General features: G+C 40.2%; 2 protein-coding genes and 1 pseudogene across 2 annotated transcripts in view; 1 reads left to right on the top strand and 2 right to left on the bottom strand.

The window, feature by feature from the left end:
- LOC110962196 (protocadherin Fat 3) overlaps window positions 1–6050 on the bottom strand; it is a 65902-nt gene extending 59852 nt beyond the window's left edge. The window contains 4 exon segments of the mRNA XM_051937325.1: window positions 2305–2506; window positions 2848–2982; window positions 3085–6029; window positions 6032–6050. Coding sequence (XP_051793285.1) covers window positions 2305–2506; window positions 2848–2982; window positions 3085–6029; window positions 6032–6050 — 3301 coding nt within the window.
- An 8455-nt stretch (window positions 6051–14505) lies between these two features.
- Window positions 14506–17226, top strand: chordc1b (cysteine and histidine-rich domain (CHORD) containing 1b). The gene is given in 7 exon segments (XM_051937906.1): window positions 14506–14535; window positions 14592–14662; window positions 14875–14980; window positions 15115–15234; window positions 15329–15391; window positions 15873–15945; window positions 15948–17226. Coding segments are annotated over 7 exon segments (558 nt in total). The 3' UTR covers window positions 16043–17226.
- A 792-nt stretch (window positions 17227–18018) lies between these two features.
- Window positions 18019–19053, bottom strand: LOC110961803 (tyrosinase-like; annotated as a pseudogene).
- Window positions 19054–19271: the final 218 nt, after the last annotated feature.

Here is a 19271-nt window from a genome sequence, read left to right as displayed (position 1 = left end):
TCAATCTGCTTCCCTCTCAACTACAGTCAATACTAATTAGCCTAGTTAAAGGTCAATACAGGCCTCCAGTGCAAGTAATTTACAGTATCAACCAATTCAACAAGAGGTGAAGAGAAAGGCCAGAAGAGAAACGCTGTCAGTTGTTCCACATAATGAGAGCAAAAATGAACTCTAGTAGCTAAAATTAGCTACTGCTACTTATTTATAGACACTGGTCACTATCCTACTAAATTCAAGAGAAAACTGATCAGTTTACCAGTTGCCAAACTGCAGCGACATATTGTTGTACTTGCAAATTGCAAATTCAAAAATATTAGGAGTTATATGCACATATTTTGAAGTGAATGTTACTGGATTATACATTTTAAGTAAAGCTTTTTTCATGTTTAGTCACAAGTTAGGTTCTTTTCTCTGCCTATTTGTTACAATGCTCGATTTCATTATTATAATTTATTCCTGCTGTATAGTATTGCTACTTTGCCAGCACTAAATTAGATAGCGACAAATAGACTTTCCTCAAAAATGGAAATTTTAATTTGAGTGACAACATAGTTACTTTAAAAAAAATATGTGGATTAATGCTATAAATTTTTTTATTTCATAAGTCAAATGAAAATGTGGGTTGCACTAAATGCAATATAAAAACAGTGATGACTAGAAACGCCACAGCCAAAGACAATAATTTTGTCCAGTATGAAGAAAAAAGACAAAAAAATAATAAAATCCTACTCTCTGGTAACCAGTTAATAAAACAGAAATGAAATTGACTGCATCGGTAATTTCAACAGTCAGTACAGACTGGAGGAAATATCGATAAAATAGTCACAAAATATCATAGAAAGCCCTGAATAAGTCATAACTAGTGCATCACACTGCAATGAGGTGGTCTAGTTGGCTAGATTTCAGCAGAGACTTGGAGACTGTCAGCTGGCAGAACAGTGACATACCAGAGACTATTTCCTTTTAAAAAATAAATAGTGACTTCTGCCTTGAGCCCAAAAAAATTCCCACAATTCTCATCCTTGCTTGCTTATGCACAATGCAGGACCTGACAGTGGTAAGACTTACCATTGGTGTTTTATAATAAGTACTATTCATTGTGGAGTACCGTGTAGGGAAGAGAGAATGAGCGTTTCAGCACCTCGGAGAGAGACACACACAGTATTTCTCTCGGTGTTCGGTTTGAAAGTTTCAGCATCACAGACAGAGACAGCCTGCAACGAGCCTTGATGGGAAAGCAAGAGTTCTCACTCACACCCATTTCAGTTCCCATGGAAATTTCATTGACAGCGAGGCTATAAATGGGTGGGTCTCCTATGCTATCATAAACTAATATCTCTGTGCCCGCAGGACTCCCATGTTCCAGATGGAAACACAGCAATATTTTAACTATGTGCTTATGTTAATATATTACAGGTTTTGTAATTTTGGGAGACTTCTGTTAGGTTGATCTACATGTGATGCACATTTGTTAGCAATATCTTTTGAGTATTTTCAGATTACTTGAATGAAATATGTCAGAAAATCTTCAGTTTGTATCTAATTTAATTAGTCTCTAACTTGCTAATAATATTCATGGTTAGCCTTTCATCCTCTACATGACCCAGTAGGGGATAACATGAACTGTCCTATTTTCATATTGAGTATTTGATTCATTTTATCTCTGGGTAAGTGAGTCACAGCTTCTTGTTTGGATCAACATGTTTTCAGCTGTAGTTTCCCACTACAGGGCAGTTGTAGACTGCATGTTTATTTTGGGTCAGTCCTGCTTAAATAAGTCACAGTGATTCCTCCATACTAGGAAAGGACGGGGCTGCTGTGAGGGGGAGCCTTGATCAATGTTATCTACACCGCACTGGATCAGTTGTACTGAGCGGCCTGAGGCCCAGCCAGTGAAGCTGCCATGCTGCCCTCATTACAGTAATGATCTCCCAGTACACAGCTCCCACGTGAGGCCCCATCAACACAGTGACTGTGACTGCACCTCACACTCTCTTCACCTCTCTCCCTCTAATACCCATATTCACATTCGCTCAGCCACGCTGTCAACTGGTGATGCTTTCCACGTAGCACTTGCAATGCAAAACCACATTGAGACAGCGGCACAAACAAAACAAAACCCAGAGCTGGCTAACATGTGCATATATGTAAAAGTCATCTTCAATGTCACATGAAATAGCAAAATTTCCTACAATATGCAGTAATTGGCTACTCAGCATGTCATTAATATTCGAAGTGTGGAGCTGCACATTATTGGATTTTCACTTTACATAAAGAGGCTTCAAAATTGATCTTGTGTCACACCTGTGTCTTCGTCAATGGTGAAAGTGCCCAGTCCGCTGCCTCCTCGGACAGAGTACCTCAACATGCCATCTCGTCCCTTGTCGTCATCCTTAGCGCTGACTGTCAGGACACTTGTTCCTACACGAGAGTTCTCCTTCACTGAGCCTCTCACAGCAAAGTCGGGGAAGTAGGGTGCATACAAATTCTCATTGACATCCACCACCTGAAGAAATGCAACAGACTCACTTTAATTTAGACAGAAACATGGTGTGACGGTGCATGTAGTATCTGTAGTCTGTGATTATCATCAGCAGCCATGTAAGTCCACATGATTAAAATGCTTTCATGGCTATGCAAATACATCTGGACTTTATATTTCATTGTTGGCTGATACAAATACTGCCACTGATGTAATCCTATCTGTACAATTACAATAAGGGGATAAATATTAATAATTGTAAGCATGAAAGGAACCAACAAAGCTATCATTAGTAATTAATAATTGAAGATATTGATCATTAGAAATAATTTACATGAAAGTTTGTGTCTTTGTGTATTACATACCTCTACTTCCACAAATGTTTGACTATACAGCCTGGGTACTCCTCTGTCCTCAGCAAGTAACGTCAGGTTGAAAAATGGCTGTTTCTCAAAGTCCAGCTCCCTCCTAATTCTCAATGCTCCACTCACTGCATCAATCTGTACAAAGCAGCACATCAGAAACAATCATCACAAACTGTCAGGAAAAAGAGGATGAAAACATTCACGAGTACAGACAGTACAAACAGTGACATCACCTACTTCAAATGTGCCATTGAAGTCATGAACCAAAGAGTATCTGACTTGTCCACCAAGTCCGATGTCTGGGTCCTGAGCCTGCACCCATGTAATCACAGCTCCTGGTGGGATGTCTTCTAGCACTCGAGCACTATAGCTGCCTGGGATGAAAGCTGGAGAACAATCATTGACATCCTCCAATATTATCCTCAGAGTGGTCACTGATGATCTCCGAGTGCCTCTTTCAGCCTTGTCTCTCACTTCAATCTTCAATGTGAACATCGGGGATGTTTCTCTGTCCAGGTGGCTCGCAACAAACACGCTTCCAGTTTCACTGTCTATGCCAAACTGAGGGATGCTGGTTATCATTACGTAGGACAGCTGTCCATTCTGCCCCATGTCTCTGTCAAATGCAGTGATGGTAATAACTTCCATACCAATGGCTGAGTTTTCTGAAACAAGGGCGGAGAAGCTGTCCTGATAAAACTGGGGGTCGTTGTCATTTGCATCCTCGATGATCAAAGTCAGTAGTCTCCAACTGGACATCTGAGGAATGCCCTGATCGTAGATAGTGATATTTAGGAAGTAACGATCCACTCGCTCACGGTCAAGTGGCTGCAGGACGGTTATCAGTCCACTGTCCATGTTGATATTGAAGCAGTTGTCTTTGTTACCATCAGAAATAGAAAACAGAACACGACCATTGAAGCCCGTGTCACCGTCTCGAGCTCGCACCTGAAAAACACTGGCACCAACATCAAGGTCTTCTCTCACTAGAATACTTGTAGGCAAGGCCTCAAATTGTGGAGCCTGCTTGTTCATAGAGAAAAGGTCTGAGTAACTCTCATCCAGTCTTGATCTAGCCATAGCAGACGCTTTGGACACCATTTTTTCTGCCAATAACTGTGCTACCCTGGTCTCCTTGCAGGTAAACCCCCTGTTTGGTATTCTACCCCTCACCACTGAAACATTCACAAATGTAGGGTCTGAGAACATCTCTCCATCTGTTGCAACTATTTTCAGGTTAAATATCCCGTTTTTTAAATTATCCGCTGCTAATGACTGTTTCAGTGACAAAGCCCCAGATTCTTGATCTAAGTTAAAATAGTCTAACTCATTTCCAGATAATATTTTATACTGCACCATTCCTAGCTCATCCATGTCTATAGCTGACAAGGTAACAATAGTCTGGTTGACAGGGAAATCACGGCTTATCATCCCTCTGCAAGAAACCTTCTCAAAAAGAGGCCGGTTGTCATTGATATTTATCACACGGATAGTGATATTAACCTCACTCTCCCTTCTGTAGGGCGAACCCCAATCAGATGCTCGCACTGCAAAAGTATAGATATCATCTGATGACTCAAAATCCACATCGCTTGTGATCCTCACTTCCCCTGTGTCCTGGTCTATAGCAAATGGAAGAGACTGCTCACCGCTGATTGTGTGAGTTACATACCCATTCTCTCCTTTATCCTCATCCACAGCAGAAACTATGAGAACAACAGTACCTACAGGCAAACTCTCATTGATTGCAATATTATAGGATGGCCTGTTGAACACTGGAGAGTTGTCATTAGCATCCGCTATGGTAATTTGGACCTGTGCTTGCTGCTGACTGATAATATCTATTACCTCCATCACCATGAAATTCTGTGATATCCTTGTCAGCTGCCTTGTGGTCATAATAACTCCAGTCAAAGGGTTTATATCAAAGTACATTGGATCTGAGAGGCTGCTGAAGCTGTAATTGACACTCAGTGGAGCTGGGGAGATTTTCACCACCTCTACAATTGTGCCTGGGGGAGCAATTTCACTCAGCTTGACTACATAAACATCTTTCTCAAAATTGGCCAACACAGGGTCTGGCTTTGTAACTAACAGCTGAACAACTTGAGTATTAGAAAACTTAGGAGGTATACCTCTGTCTTTAGCCTGGAATGTTAAATTGCAACCATAGGGGAATGTATACCAGTTGGGCAAATCTGTTGTTTTAACCCTGTACTCATTCCCAATAGGTGACCGATCAACCATAAACTGTTCATAGGGGTCACCCTCAATGATGGACACCCACTCTATGTCCCCAGATAACCCCTCATCTTTGTCCTCCACAGTCAATATGACAAAAACTGGGTCTATGTCATCCCACGATGGAATAACAGCGACTGCACTGAGAACAGGAGCAAATTCATTAACCCGCTCCACACTCAGGATGAGCCTGGCGGTGCTGCTGATACCATTGTTTCCGTAGAGTTTCATCCCTCTGTCGACAACCTGCACCTCCAGCTCAAATCGGTCCTGTTTGTCCATCCTGGGTTGACCCGTCAGAGTGATGACCCCGCTGGTCGGATGTACAGCGAAGAGTTCTGTTCTGTTCTTGAAGAAGTAGTAGAACTCGCCATTGGAGCCCACATCAGCATCTGTGGCTGTCACTCGTCCTATACTGGCACCAAATGGGGCATTTTCAGACACAACAAACGAATAGGAGGTTGGGGAAAAGAGAGGTCGGAGGTCATTTGTGTCCAAGACCTTGATATAAACAGTGGTTAAGGCCTCTAGACCTCCTTGGGCAGATGCCTTAACCGTCAGAGTGTAATTGTCCTGTACTTCCCGGTTCAGTATGGCACCACTGCCCCCATTGGTGCATATGCGGAGGAAACAGAAGTCACCCATTACATACTCCTCCGCCTGGAAGATGACTTCACTGTCTCCAGACACAATGGAATATTTAATGTCTAAAGACCGCGGTGGCCCGAGAACAATGCCCATTTTGACCTCACTTCTGATATAGGTTCTTGCAGCAGAGTTCTCGAAGATGGAGGCATTATAAGCAGGCTGGGTGAAGAGCAGCTGGCCCTGTCCTGTCCAAACTTCTGGCAAGAATTGGACATCGGTTGAGGGGAAGAAGAGGAAGAAGAGGAGGAAAATAAAACGGAAAAGACGAGAGAAGCAGGGTAGAGGAAGCATTTTCCCCACCGATTAGGCTTCATCACTATTCCATCATCCAGTCACCCTATTTTTGAAGAGAATAACAGAGAAGAGAGACCAGGTTTTAGTTGGTGATTGTTATACATGTACTGTGCATTCTGAAAATTTGATAGAAAACTCTGAGACTAAAGTTACAAAGACACTGGAGGGGTACTGATTATCACTACTGGGATGTGATAGCATATTCTATGATGCGCTAACATTTTGTATTCAAACACCAGAATACTGCACCCGAAAGGCTCTGAAGGAAGACATGACATGTCTTTAAATGATCCACATCAAAACACAGCACACTTGCACAGCAAGTCTCAGTGAAACGTATCATGTCATCCAAAAAAATGAACAAGGATCAGCAACAATCACTGTTAGTATAATGGCAGATTAAAAGGCACAAGACAATAACTACAGACTATCAGGGCTGTGATATCCACAGAAAAGAAAATATAAGTAAACACGGTCTGAATGACAAAATTGTGCAGAAATTATACCTTTTTTTAGAAAATTAGTTGCACAGACACTTTTTAATGCAGCCTTTAGAAAATAAATAAATCATTAAGTAGCGTTAGGTTAATTTAATTATTGTAAGAGAGGAGTATGAAATAAAAAAAGAAAGATTTTCCTTTACAAATGCTGTTAAATACTGGACGAGCTACTACATGCATCCCATGCATTACACACCAGCTTTTTCGAGATCATGATTCAACCCAATGAGCAACTAAAATAAGTTCTAATAATGAATTTCAGCCCACTTACACTGTATCGGTTATATGCATCAACAACAACAACAAAAAAGGCTGTCAGAATTCAACGACTCACATCAACAGAGACACTGTCCCGGGAGATTTGGGGACTTACCGTCTCATGTGCACATCCAGTGAAGCTCGACGCCGTGCAAAAATCCACAGAATTGATCAATCTGTAGTTTTGTAGCTACAGTCCGTCGCTCACATCGCACAGATTTGCACAGACTTCACTCACACACGGCAAAGTGTCCTACCTTTAGATGAAACAGATGTAATCAGTGAAAGTAAATCCTCTTCCATGCTCTCTCCAACAATGAGCCAAAAACGCGCAAAACAGTCGATGGCGATAGAGAATTCATTGGAACATATCCCGACAGGCAGTTGTCTACTAGACTGCAGCCATCCTCGTAAAACTAAATAGCTATTGCCCCAGTTTCATGCACCTGACTAGTGTAACCCCTGCGTGCAGAGATGCTGCCCCGGCTTAATCTGCTAAAATTAACACTAAAACTGACGTTACAGCAGTTAGCTGTTCGTTTGCTGGAGGGTTCAGAGAAATATGGCACAAAGAACATCGCTTAACGCAAGTTTAGAAGCGGCCAGCATCAGTTGTCGCTTGTGCGGGACCACAGTGCGCTCGCAGGATGGAGGAGGCGAGCAGGCTCCGATCTTTGCCGAGTGGAGCCGACAACATCCGGAAGTGTGAGCAGTGTAATGTACAGCACTTTAAGAACGACTGCGGCTCTCTGTCTGCCTCTCTCTCTCTCTTCTCTCCCAGACGCGAGCCTTTTAGTGGTTAGTTAGAAACCCGGTCACCTTTTAAATTGCTCTACCTTCCAGCATGTCTGTTTGTGTTATAATAAGGGATGCGGACAGCGATTTGATCCAGAAAATAACCCGGACGGTGAGTAGTGTCTCAGTTAACTATCACTGTGCCTTGTACGTTACCACACCATGAGCAAGCTAACCTCTGATCATCTGGAATTTCTACAGCGGGCAGGCCTGCCGGGCCAATGTAGCTAATCTGGTGTTAGCTTTCTGATCCCAACACGGGAATAAGTTGATTTATTAACACCAATGTAGCCGTTAACTCAGGTAGCTAACAGCACGTGGGCCTTCTGTGAGTTATCACGATGTTGTTAGCATGTTGTGCTTAGCCGGCTAGAGGGTAACGTTAGACTTTCAGAGCCATTGTTGTGGGTACGGCACACAGTAAGCGGTTTAAAGTTTTCAGAAACACGCAATTACGGCACGTAACTCACAAAATACAGTCTTACATACGTTGCCACAGTAAACAGTGAAGTCACTTTTTCCCCATGGAAACTTAGCAAAGTTCAGTTAAAGATTAGCCAGTCAGCGGTGGTGTTTAGCTTCTATAATGCAATAACGTCGTGTTTGTGTTTTATATTTATAACGTTGTGTTTGTTTTTACATTATGACGTTAAACAACCGGACTAGATGTTGGTGGTGAAATATTCATTCATATTTTAAGCAGCTTTTGAAGCTGTCTGAAGCTAGCTACTTTCATAGGAGTTGCCCAGTAAGTTCCTCATGCCATACAAGTACCTCTCATATAATAGAATGGAGTGAAAAAGGTTCAATATTTTCATCAGACACTGCCCATAGTAAAAATATATACTCTACTCCAGTACACGTACACATAAATTGAAATACTTCAAGCTTTTATTTGTTTTAACTTTGATGCTAACCACAGGACATACATAAGTTTTTTTCACTTTAAGCAATGTCTGATGAAAAATTTTGAACCTTTTCTACCTAATTCTAATTATATGAGATGCACTTGTAGATTCAAAGTCCAGAGATATAAGTATTGCAAGACTGTAAAGCTGAACAGTGAGACTTGCAGGGAGTTATTGAATACCAAAATCAACACTACAGTGTGCATACACAAAAATGATTAAACCTAAGCTATTATTTCATAAGTGTGATGGCAACACATGAGCATTTCAGTTTTTTACTGCATTGTCCTTGTTTGCAACACGTTTCGGTATTTTCTTGTGTTTTCATCACATTAGTTCATTTCTGTGTTTTCCAACTCTGCAGTGTTTGTTTTCCTAAATGAAAAGGCGTAGTAGGTATGGTATTTTGCAGTCTTGTAGTCGTTTTTGACAGAGTGTCTGCCCTTCAGCATTTGGAGATGCAGAACAGGTAGGGGGCACAGAAAGAAGTAAGATCAGCAGTCCTTCTTCTTACAACCAGGAAGGTCTCATGCCTGAGGAAAAGGCAAAGTAGTACAGTGTTTTGAGTCCACACTGTGTCTCCCAGCAGTTACACATTGATCTGTGAAAGTGAGAACAGCCTCCCAATAACCAGGAGTTCATTTACGTATCAGGAATTTTAACAAATGTAAACACGTAGACGTTCATATCCTCTCAACTTGGCCTGCATGATATCAGAAAGATACTGACATTGTTATTAGGTTTTTGTAATATATATTGCAATCTGAAAAAAAAATATGGATATTCACCAGATAAATTAATGTATTTTGACAAGAATCATTTATTCTAAAGGATATGGATGATTTTGTACGGGTTTGCATCTGCATAGGAAAAAATACATTAAAAAGCAGGAAAATGCCATTTTGATCCTTTCTCAATTGCTGTAATACAGCCAAAGGCATCCAAAGAAGTGTTTTGTTTTTTTTTTTTGCTTTGGATGGCATTCAGATATGCTATTCCACTTGTCATAGAGAGTTTGTTCTGCTGATTAAATGCTCAAACAAATGAGTTGTGTTACCTCATGTGGTGGCAGCAATTCCTAGACGTTGCTGACAGAGTACCATTTTTTGGTCCGTATCATGTCTATAGCCAAAATATTTCCATACAACTGCCAGATCATCCTTTTCAATGTGTCTCGCCCTTTTTCCATGTGCAGATGTGAAGCCTGCATGTCAACAAAACTCTGTGTATTTTAAAGTATTAAAAAACATCCATGTATCCAAGAACTCATGAATCACTTTTAAGTACTATCTTCTCTTTTGCACACTGATCATGAAAAAACTGAGAACCGTGGGGAGTTCTCTTTCTGTATTGAGCAGCCTAAATAGTTGTAATATGATGCGTTTGAGTGAATTTGCCTTTTTGAGCATTCAAGCACCACAGTGTCGATGCAGAAATGATACATTGCGTAGCCTCATCTCAAACACAGTGGCCAAATCCTTAATGTTGATGTGCCGATGATGCCATGAAACATTTGCATCAGAAAATAGTTTATTTACAGTGACTATCGTTCTGGTTTTATATGCTGGATTTTTATTAAGTCCTCACACATTTAGAGCAACGTCACACCTGATGTTATCCTTTTGTTTTTCTCTTCATAAATGCCCATGTGCAGTAACCCATCAAAACCCCAATAAAGAATTGTGTAAATTAAATATCACTGTCAGGATAATTTCCTTGTAGATCTTGAGTTTCTTATTTAATATTGTAATTATAAGTTTGTTCATGAGGCCTATTGTTTATATAAAGCAACTCATTAATATAATCAAACTTTGAAGGTGCTGTTGTAGTCTTCAGCTCCCACAACAGAACCTCAATTAGTCTCTTATTTCCTTTCTCTAGAATTGTCCTCCTCTGTCTTCAAGTTAATTCAGCGTTGTGTAGTGTCAGATGCTCGATGCAGGACTCAAGTCTATTTCCATTTTAATAGGATGCCCTTTTTCATAACAGTAGACCATATGAGGCATTATCATTACTTTTTAGAGGCCTCCAAGACGTGGTATCTATGGCAGTATCATGGGGGAGGAACAGCGCTGGCTGTACTGAAAGCAAAAATCCTAGATTTATGGTGTCCACTGGCCATTTTTTTTATTAATTCCACAGTGATTTGTTTTTAGGGCCAGCTCTATAAAGAGGACAATTAAAAAGACAACGCAGAAGGAGAATCTCAAAGTTTTTCCCGACTTTGTGGTAGTTCCTTGTAGTAACTTCAATCAGTTGTTTGGCTTCTGTGTTGCTTGTATTAATTTTGCTTCCTTTTCTGAAACTGTTTTTTCACCAAAATGTGTTCTTTGGAAGAAATGACAGTTGTATAAGAGAACTGTACTGTTTCTTCACAAGGACAAATTTGAAGAATTCTGTGTAGTAATGAAAATTCTAGTCTATTTTTCTTCATTAAAAGGATTTAGTGCTTAATAATTAGAAAAAGGAATATGATAATTTTTTACTAAAAGCTCACGCTCTTTTCTAGCTTTATCGACAATTATGTTTCAATATCACTATTTTACAATTTCCATTCGTGCATTCATGTCAGGTCATAACTTTAAGTCTTGTCAGAAGGCGTTATATGAAAATGTGTCAGACCTGACCCCAAACAGCCATCACGTGATTCTAGATGGAATAGCGTTACCTGCTGAGTGCACATTACCAAATAAGTCAAACGTTTCCTCTTCCATTTCTAAAATGACATCAAAGTATTTGGAGTTCCGTCTGACTGCAAGCACCTCATTCTGCACAAGTAATTCTGACAGATAACGTGTGAAATCAACATTTGACGCTGTTTGACCGGAGTCTTTTTAGAGGTGTACAACACATGGAAGGAGGAATAGTGCAGACGAGGCGTCACGATGCTGTATCGCTTTTTCCAAGAAAGGGATAGTGCTTGATCAGAACGGGTAATGTGACTTCAGATTTCTTAGTTTGGTTGATTTTTATGCGGCCACAAACTTATTTTATAACAGTTCTCAGCACTCCGGAAACATACGGTACGGTTGCCCACAGTGGGCATTTCGGATGAACTTGTAAACAGACAGTGTTCCCATGTACCGTGCATATTTTTCCTTGAGGTTAATCAAAGATGTGTTTTGCTTTCACAGATGGCTGCACCTATCATCCAGGGGTCCAGTGTTTCCACGATGCCCTGAAGGTAGAAGCCTAAAAAAATGCACAGCAAGTTCATGTCCTGTTATCTGTTCAGAGTAACGTCTTATATCTTCCTTCAGGGATGGTCCTGCTGCAAGAGAAGAACTACTGACTTCCAGACTTCCCTCAGCATTGTTGTGAGTCTTTCTATTTTCATTTATTTTTCTCTCCTCTCCATGGCCGTGTCTCCATTGTCTATTGTTTTATAGGTATTGACTGCCACCTTTACTGCGGCCATATTGTCCTGTGCAGCTTGTGAGTCCAACGCAGTGATTTTCCTCCTCACAGGGTTGTACAAAAGGTCCCCACAACAAAGAGAAGCCCCTGAGCCGGTGAAGCCAGACGTGACATCATCGCGGAGAAAGAAAGACTTAGATGACCAAAAACCAAAGTTTAACGAAGTACATCATCTCTGCACCGAAACCTCAGGAGCGATACGCAGACCGAGGTTGGTTTCCACCATAGGTTTTATAATTTAAATTCAATCCGCAAATATCCAAGCTCCTTTTTTCTGTGTTTGCCTTTTTAAGTGTAGCAGAACGATTTTGAGATACAAAATATTTATTTACATGTTTGTACGCCAAAGCTTTAAATTAACAGCATTTTTATGTTTCATTTAAAGGAAAACATTTTTGGAAAAGGCAAAAAAAAAAAAACTTTTTTTTTTTTTTCCATCCAGTGCATCAACAGGATTTCCAATTTAATATTCTAGCCCCTTAAACTTCAGTGTACCGCCGGCGGTACACTACTAATTTGCATAGGAATTTCAGAATGTCGACGGCTGCAACGCGATTATATAAACATTATACGCCGATGGAAGCTTAGATTCTCATGGAATCCGCCGGTATAAACCCACTTTCAGATGTGATTACCACAGCGGGTGAGAAAACACATTTGTCCGACAAAAACGAATATTCATCCATCCGTTCTCTATACACGGCTTCAACGTACACAGCGCGACTCACATTTCCGGGTTCATTATTACACACAGAAAGAAAGATTCTACAAAAACGGCCATAATCCAACCTTTTACATCCAGACGACACAAGCCAGTAAACTATTTTGTCCAAAACATGTCCTGAAGTCGGTATAAATATCCCCGAATCGGTCGTTTTCAAGGAAATGCACCTCGCGATGCGCGTCCAGTATTCCCCGTATTTTTCGTAATTTTTTTTATTTAAAAAAATTTTTTTTTGTACTGAAACGGCTGGAATTGACTGCAGCTTAAAGGGTTAATAGTATATGCTTTAATCCTCATGGACAACAGTGTGTTAGAAGTTTTCTGGATTAGTATCGAACATATTAAAGGTTAGTAACAGTGTCAGAGGTATTAAATCAGCCTGAAATTGCACTGAACATCCATGGGGATAGTACGAGGTGTTCTCTAGCCTTTAACCTGGGTGCTTCCCACCAGAGTTCAAAGAAAGTCGACAGGCAACTGATGAGGCGATTACGACTGAATAGTAAAGTCCTTTCAAGTAGAAGTATTGGTCTTTGGCAGGCTTTGCACAAGAGACCTCATTTTAAAGTGTTGCTGCAGTGTTGTATTTCTGTCTAGAAGTAAAAAATCATTATAGCCCTCCAAATAGTTTCAACAAATGAAAAAAGGTCTCTTCTTTGTCTTCCTCTTTATTGTACTTTCATTCCTGATATATTTGCTGTTGTTACAGTGCTGATGAGCCAATGGTGAGAGTGCAACATAAAGTCTCTGCCTCCCTGAGCAGGGCTCTGGAAAACTGAAACTATCTGAAATGCTGCAGAGAAGAAAGGTGAGAGGACAACTTCATCTTCTGCCTCACTCTTGCATGTTTCATTTTTTTCCCCCATCAACTTCATCTGAGAAACCATCCATGCCACTGCTTTTATTATAGTAGACACGAAGGTCATGTTGAAGTAGAACTTAATGGATGGCCGCAGGGGAATTTCCATCACCTGTGTCATTCACATCATGCCATTCGAGTTAAAGGGAAGGAAGAGAGCAGCACGTCGTAACTGTCAATGCATTTTTCAATGAATTCTCTTCATGCGGTGTCCACTCTTCTCTCTTTTTCTGTCTTTTTTAGAGGAGATAGTGACGAGATTAAATTGGAACATCTTGTAAAAACGGAGGCTGTACAAAGTAAGTGAATTTTGTTACTGTACTATGGGGAGTATTCTGGAATTATTAATTGGTGTTGAAATGACTAAATATCTGTATTTTTGTCCATCCCTTTGTTGAGCTTTTAGCAACAGTTCCATTCTTATTTTTGGATTTCGAAGCCACATTTGATTCATATATGTAAAAAAAGTCAAATAAAATCAACAGCACATGTAAACAGCATCCCAAAAGAACTCAACACTCTGGGTGAGGAAATACTGAACTTCTCCTCCACATTTTATCTAGACCAATGTAAAGCTAAGTTGTTGTTTTTTTTGCTCAAGTTAATCTAGCCTGTCAGAGCAGAAACACTAAGATTAGAACACAAATTGTGTGGGAAATTCACACTGACATGTCTGGTAGAAGCTTAGAGTGGGACTTTAATGATTTACATAATTGTACTTCAACTGATTTGATTGAAAGCCATAAGACATTCTTGTAAGTGCTGCCTGGTTTTAGTTTAATCAGTTGGGTTCTTGGTACGAGCTGAAGTGCTACTTACTTGCCCTCTGTAATTGCAGTAATATTCAAAAATGTGCCGTAGATTTCCGATAGCAGTAGATGTTAGAAGATTCTTATGCATCACATGATCTACAAGAAGACAACGCTGCCAGATAAATCACTTCTAATATCTAATTAGGAACTTATGACTATTAATGAAGAGTTTCAGTAGCTGAAGAAAAGCTAATTGAGATGTATGTCCCATTTATTCTTCTTTGCATATTTGGTAACAAAAGCCATCTGCTTCTGTCTTTTGAACCACCCTTTTGTTGTTTTCTTCAGAGTTTTGATGGACCTGCAAGTGATTCTGATGTGTGCTTATACCACTCTGGATTTCCCATCTTCCATGAAGGGTTAGTATTTCTGATCATTTCTGATTCAAACTCTAACGTGCATACCTGTCAACACACTAGACACTGTGGTGGAAGCTGCGAAGGAAGCATGAAGAGCGGCATTATTATTTGTCTTTTATTCTTCCTGTTAGTCTTGTTTACCGGTGCTTTTGAGTGACACGTTATTGACTGATAAAAATCCGCCGGGTGTTATGTCTTCCCTGCATCTAAAGGATGAAATACTGGAGCTGCTGTAAGAGGAAAACCTCAGATTTTAACACCTTCCTCTCTCAAGAGGGCTGTACCAAGGGAACACATTTATGGAGGAAAAAAGATGCGGTACGTGCACCGGTTTGACAGCAAGTGATCATTCATGTGTGCAAGTCTGTGTGAAAGCGCCTCAGCTGTGACTCCATCTAGTGGTGTCTAGTGAGCTCTTTGCTCAATTTTCAACTCTGGAAATCTCCTTGCAGGGTAAGAAAGTTGTACCGTGTCGGTTTGACTGGCACCAGACCGGGACGCAGGTCATCATTTCTATCTACGCCAAAAATGCCGTCCCAGAGCTGAGCTACGTGGACGCAAACAGCACCACGGTGAGGGGTGCTACCGTGTAGATTTCTGTCCACATCTAAACTGCTTGTTTTTGTATTTTGTTCTTTTCAATCAAATTTCACTTTTCTGCTTTAGCTCAACATCCACATCATATTTGAAGGAGAGAAGGAGTTTGAGCAGAAAATCAGCTTGTGGGGAGTAGTGCAGTGTTGCTTTATTTGATATATATGTGTCTTCATGAATTAATTTGTATTTTTTTATGTTACTGATCTTCACTACAATCCTTTGCAGTTATGATTTAAATATCAGCAATTGTTTTCTCTTCCTTAATATAAGATCAGATATGATTTTGAAGTGCTCATACGTCACTCTTGTTTGCCAACCAAGCTTAGCTGTGGTTCACCTCACAACAAATGCACTCTCTCTACTGCCTGGGATAAGTTCTCGTCTCGTGTGACACCACATCTGATCTGAATAAATAAAATCTATGTAATAAAACATAGCCCTGCCTAGGAACTTTATCTGGCTGGACAGGATAGTTTTGTGAAAATACACCCAAATACACGTCCAGTTATTTTTTTATGACCGCACACATTTTGGCTTTGAAAATAAGATTTTTTGTGATGTGGAGTTCTTGGCCACGTTTGTTAAGCCACTCTACTCCTGCCTCTCCTTGTAGGTGATCGATGTCAGTAAAAGTGTAGTAAACATGATGGCAGCCAAGATCGAGGTGGCCATGAAGAAGTCTGAGCGATGTCCTGGGCTCGTCTGGACCTTCCTCCCCCCGTCCCCCCGCCCAAGGAGAGCGAGAAGAAAAAAGACGCCGATAGCGAGGAAGAAGATGAATGATAAGGATTTAATATAAAGACACAGTGTGTATTTTTAGCTGAATCAAAGGCCACCAGCCACACAGTCCATTCTTTACCTCTTTTAAAGAATTGCCTCTTTTGCTGTTATGGAACTTTGGCCTTTACTTCTCGACACTGCAGTGTTTGCCCTGTCATTCTTTGTGATCAGAGTGCTTAATTTTGCCCATTCTTCTCACTTTTGGATCTTGATTTGTCATCTCGCTTGTTGGAATTCTAAAGAATCTTCAAGTGTTCTTTCCAACATTTCTTCACAGTTATAAAAGGAGGGACACATTGTTTTTAGTAGACTTTCAAGTCAAATCAGATGACAGCTAAACTGTTTTATTGCACTGAATTCCCCTGGAAAAATAACAAGAATCGGGTGTGACCACGCTTTATCTCACACCTGTGTACACTGCTCACATCAAGTCATCATAATGGATCACTGTTGTCACCGTCATTCATCTTTTTTTTTTTTTTGTTGCAATATTTGGCTGACATGATTCCATCTGTACATTTCCATGTTTCATACTTGACCCATTTGAAATTGTCGGGGTTTTTTTTTCATTCCGTCCTTTGGTCTCATAAATTGTGTAAATTGTTGCATTGTTGTGTCCAACAGCATCACATCAGATTAAATACTGTCTTTATAGATATATTTCCATGCCAGTGTGATGAAGAAGCTGCTGTGTGGCATTTGAATCGGAAATTCACATCAATAAATTATCCCTACTCGTGTAATATTGAATTTATTCTGAATAAATGAGAAATAAAATAGTTCCTTGGGACTCTGAAATCAAATATTTCGCAGATGTGCTCCAACTATCCCAACTTTCTCACCGTTAAACTGTACATTTACTCAAACACCCCTTTTTTTTACACCAGTATACTTCATGTATATTTGTACACATTCTGCTTTCAAATACTGTATTTATCTCCTTATTTCTTGTCAAAACAGCAGTGCGTGGTTTTTAATGAGAATGTACTGTAATATCTGAGAATGCCAACTGAATACAAAGTATTTTAAGCAAAGTACTGTATTATAATGTTATGCTAGACAGCATGTGTCAAGGCTTAGAACTGTATAAAATATATTTGGCTGAATGAGACATGGCGAAAGAGTAAAACTATTAGGGAGGCAATTTATCTACCAAAAAATAAACTTTTGTGTTGAAATTTTAAAAACTGGGGTGATATGTGTTGTGTGTGTGTGACGGTGTTTATCTGCAGTGAATTTGAACACAGACATATGCAGAACAGGATTCTTTTTTTAATGTCAGACTCCTCCAACCACTGGGACCTTGTGAAATGAAACACTTTCTCATGAATTAGAGTAGATGCGACCTTTCAAGTGAAGATTTGAACTAAGTCAACTTTGGGGATTGCAATGGCTTTTACAAATGTCAGAATTTTTCCTCTATTACACAGCTCCAAGGTTAGAATATTGAACCAAGTCCTGATTCCGTTGGCGTGTCAGATCGTGACTTCCAAACACAGGCATCATCACTTGTTGTTTTTGTTTGTTTGTTTAAAGCACGTCTCACATCACAAACGTGAATCAATTGAAATGTTAATCAAATGCGGTTCAGTTAACTCCCACATAAATAAAATCAAACAAAGTCCCTGAAGGCTTCTGCAGTTTATCTGAACAGCTTTTTTAAACTCTTGGATACATTCGTGTAGCATTTCTTTGTCTAAAGGTTTGCATGTGTGACTGACGCAACACACTGCGAAACCCGATTTTCAATAGTAATGAGCTAAAACCGCGTTAACCCTGATGAATAAATGTGAAAAGTCATCATGGATCATTTCCATAAACAGAACCAGGAACTACACTCAGCATGTCTGAAATGATCTGATGGGTAGAATTGACAAGTTACAAGTTGTGGGTGGAACATGTTCAAAGTGTAACGTCTCAAAATCCATTTTAAAGTTGCCGCATGCAATTATTTTTTTTACACTTTTATACAGTTAAATACATTTACTCAACATATCATTCACAGTACTTTGATATTAAACCTCATAGACAGGTGGGCCCTGCACACTGTGTACCTTCACATAGTTGTTTGGTAGTTACGCTGCTTGGTTTCCACGCTTTCATTGCTCAAGATAAGTGGCTGTCTTCTGGGAGAGCAAATGCATTTTTCCAACCTCTCCCTTGCAGCCAAGAGGGTCTTCTGTATCGCCGCTTTGCTGCTAGGACGGCAGCGGCAAGGACAATTGTCACAATTCCCCCAAAAACCCCTGCAAGTAGCAGCCAGGGCCACACATCCCGCAGCTCCTCCAGGTAAGGGTGCATTGATTCTGCCAGTCTCTGACCTGCAAACAAATGAAGAAGTTACCTGTGAGTTCCAGATAAAACAAGAGTAGTAAATGGAACTAAATCTGTGCAGGGACAGTTCTAATCCTTTTTACGGTCAGGAAATATCATTTTGCTTAATAGATTCAACAGGTGGATTTTCATGAGGAAAAGACATTAGCGATTAGGCAATGGAGGGAAGTAAGTGATCTCCTCAAGGGCAAATGATAATGAAAATAGAAAGACTCCATTAAGAAGGGAACTTACTGGCATCTAGCAGGTGGGAGTACTCATATCCAGATCCTTGCTGGAAATGAAGTATTCTCTGTTCCTGTGGAGGGGCAGGAATGGCACCATGTGGTATTCACTGTTATGCCCTATAGGAGCATTAGACTCTGGGTACTGGATGGAGACGGTGTGTGCCTCCTGAGCCACTGTTCATAAATACTTTCACAGAGAAGGAAAGCAAATACAGTACAACTGTTGAGTGAAGGTGTATATAGATGTGCATTTAATTTATAAGTGCATGTCTGAGTGTGTCCTCACCTGTCAACAAAAGCATGGTGAAGAAGAAATATGGGTCATTTGCAGAGCCTGCACCGAGACATGGATCCATTCATGAACACGTGCAGAGCAGCGTGCATGCCCAAACGGGAACTGCTCCCTAACCCGGTTTGAGGGTCCCAAATCCTGCAATATGAAAAATGCCTCATCAGAACTTAAGAAATAAGGCGCTTGTAGTGGTTTGGGTGCACAAAAGCTTTTTCTTGCAAAAATTGACATTGTAAGACAAAATGACAGCATTTAAAAAAAAAAAAAAAAAAAGCAAGACCAGATACCCTATATCTCATTGACAATACGAAAGAAAAAGTCATTTGCCAATGGTTTGGGCATTTTTACTGCACAGAAATGTGTTCAATGGAAAAGCATC

The sequence above is a fragment of the Acanthochromis polyacanthus genome, chromosome 17, assembly GCF_021347895.1.
Source record: "Acanthochromis polyacanthus isolate Apoly-LR-REF ecotype Palm Island chromosome 17, KAUST_Apoly_ChrSc, whole genome shotgun sequence".
Taxonomy (NCBI): Eukaryota; Metazoa; Chordata; class Actinopteri; family Pomacentridae; genus Acanthochromis; species Acanthochromis polyacanthus.
The sequence above is the reverse complement of the archived record's forward strand: the minus strand, read 5'-3'. Positions and strand labels throughout refer to the sequence as shown.